General features: G+C 37.8%; 1 protein-coding gene across 1 annotated transcript in view; it reads left to right on the top strand. All coding sequences in view use genetic code 11, as the record gives it.

Moving 5' to 3' along the window:
* Window positions 1-758: 758 nt before the first annotated feature.
* Window positions 759-1,168, top strand: part of EGR_10866 (hypothetical protein) — a gene marked incomplete at both ends in the record, with an annotated part of 10,060 nt that continues 9,650 nt past the window's right edge. Inside the window, one exon of the mRNA XM_024500115.1 lies at window positions 759-883. Within this exon, the coding sequence (XP_024345470.1) occupies window positions 759-883 (125 nt within the window). The remainder of the gene's footprint in view (window positions 884-1,168) is intronic.

Raw genomic sequence — 1,168 nt, 5'->3', positions numbered from 1 at the left:
AACATTAGAAATCGCAAAATTAATTACCCAGACTTTAATTTTATTGCCTAGATTTACCAGTATTCCCCTCATACGATCTGCAGTCCTCTATGAAGCTTTATTTTACACTTCTCCCTCCACCCTACATCACATGCATGAGAAAAGGGCTGATACAGCTTTCGTTGTTAATGGCATTTGCGTGTTAGTGACACTGCTTAATTTCATTCTGGTAGATGTACCCGAGTCATTGCTGATTCTGATATATTTAGCACTGAATGCGATAGACTTTGGGGTTTGCATGGAAACAAACGTCTCTTGCTTTTTCCTTCTATAACGCACCGAATTCTTGCCTATCAGTGAAACATTCTCCGTAATTGATAATTCAAACAAACAATTGCGCATTCCTTGGTACAAACAAATTTGATTATATGGAAGTGCAACATACAATTTAGGCATATGAAAAGGCAACTTGTGAGAGTAAGTGCTTGCAAAACACTATCAACCACAATCATTGTAAAAGTCCCGATAACATCAGAGATTGACTAGTGCAAATTTGCCGGTGTTTTTAGCTGTGATTTATGGGCATATCTTATGCTTCTACAGCATTTGTGCATTACTGTAAGTAACCGGTTTTACAATCCACATTTGCTAGTGACACCGCGACGATGTTTGTGCATGAAGAAGTAATCCATTCGAAACAATGCGCCCTTTACTTCTTTTTAGCTTTGTTGATACAGAAAATCCAGTGAGCGAGAAAAAGGGCACACGGAAATCTGATTATGAACGTTATTTATAATGAACAAAATCTGGAATCGCGATCCTGGTCAACACAACTGCTCCTAACTTTGAAGAACACCTCGATAGTGGACAATCTTTCCATGCTTATTAATTATGATGGAGATGGGTAAACCAGTTTAATGGATCCACTCCGTTTAAAGTAATTTTATTGTTTATCATTAAAACCTTTTCTATAGTGGTTTTGCCTCATAAGAAACTTCCCTTTTTTTATCTGGGTAGGTGGATGATTATAAGCCAGGTTTATATTAATGGTTCTACTTCCGACTCAATTCGCGTATGTAGTTACCACCAATTCATTCTCCTTTTAGCTGTCATGGCATCGCTGTTGACGCCAATGCTTTTGTGAATGCAACCAATTGAAGGGCTGAACACAAAATATGTTTGATGACTG

This window comes from Echinococcus granulosus (assembly GCF_000524195.1).
Source record: "Echinococcus granulosus chromosome Unknown EG_S00288, whole genome shotgun sequence".
In the NCBI taxonomy this organism is placed as follows: Eukaryota; Metazoa; Platyhelminthes; class Cestoda; order Cyclophyllidea; family Taeniidae; genus Echinococcus; species Echinococcus granulosus.
The sequence above is the reverse complement of the archived record's forward strand: the minus strand, read 5'-3'. Positions and strand labels throughout refer to the sequence as shown.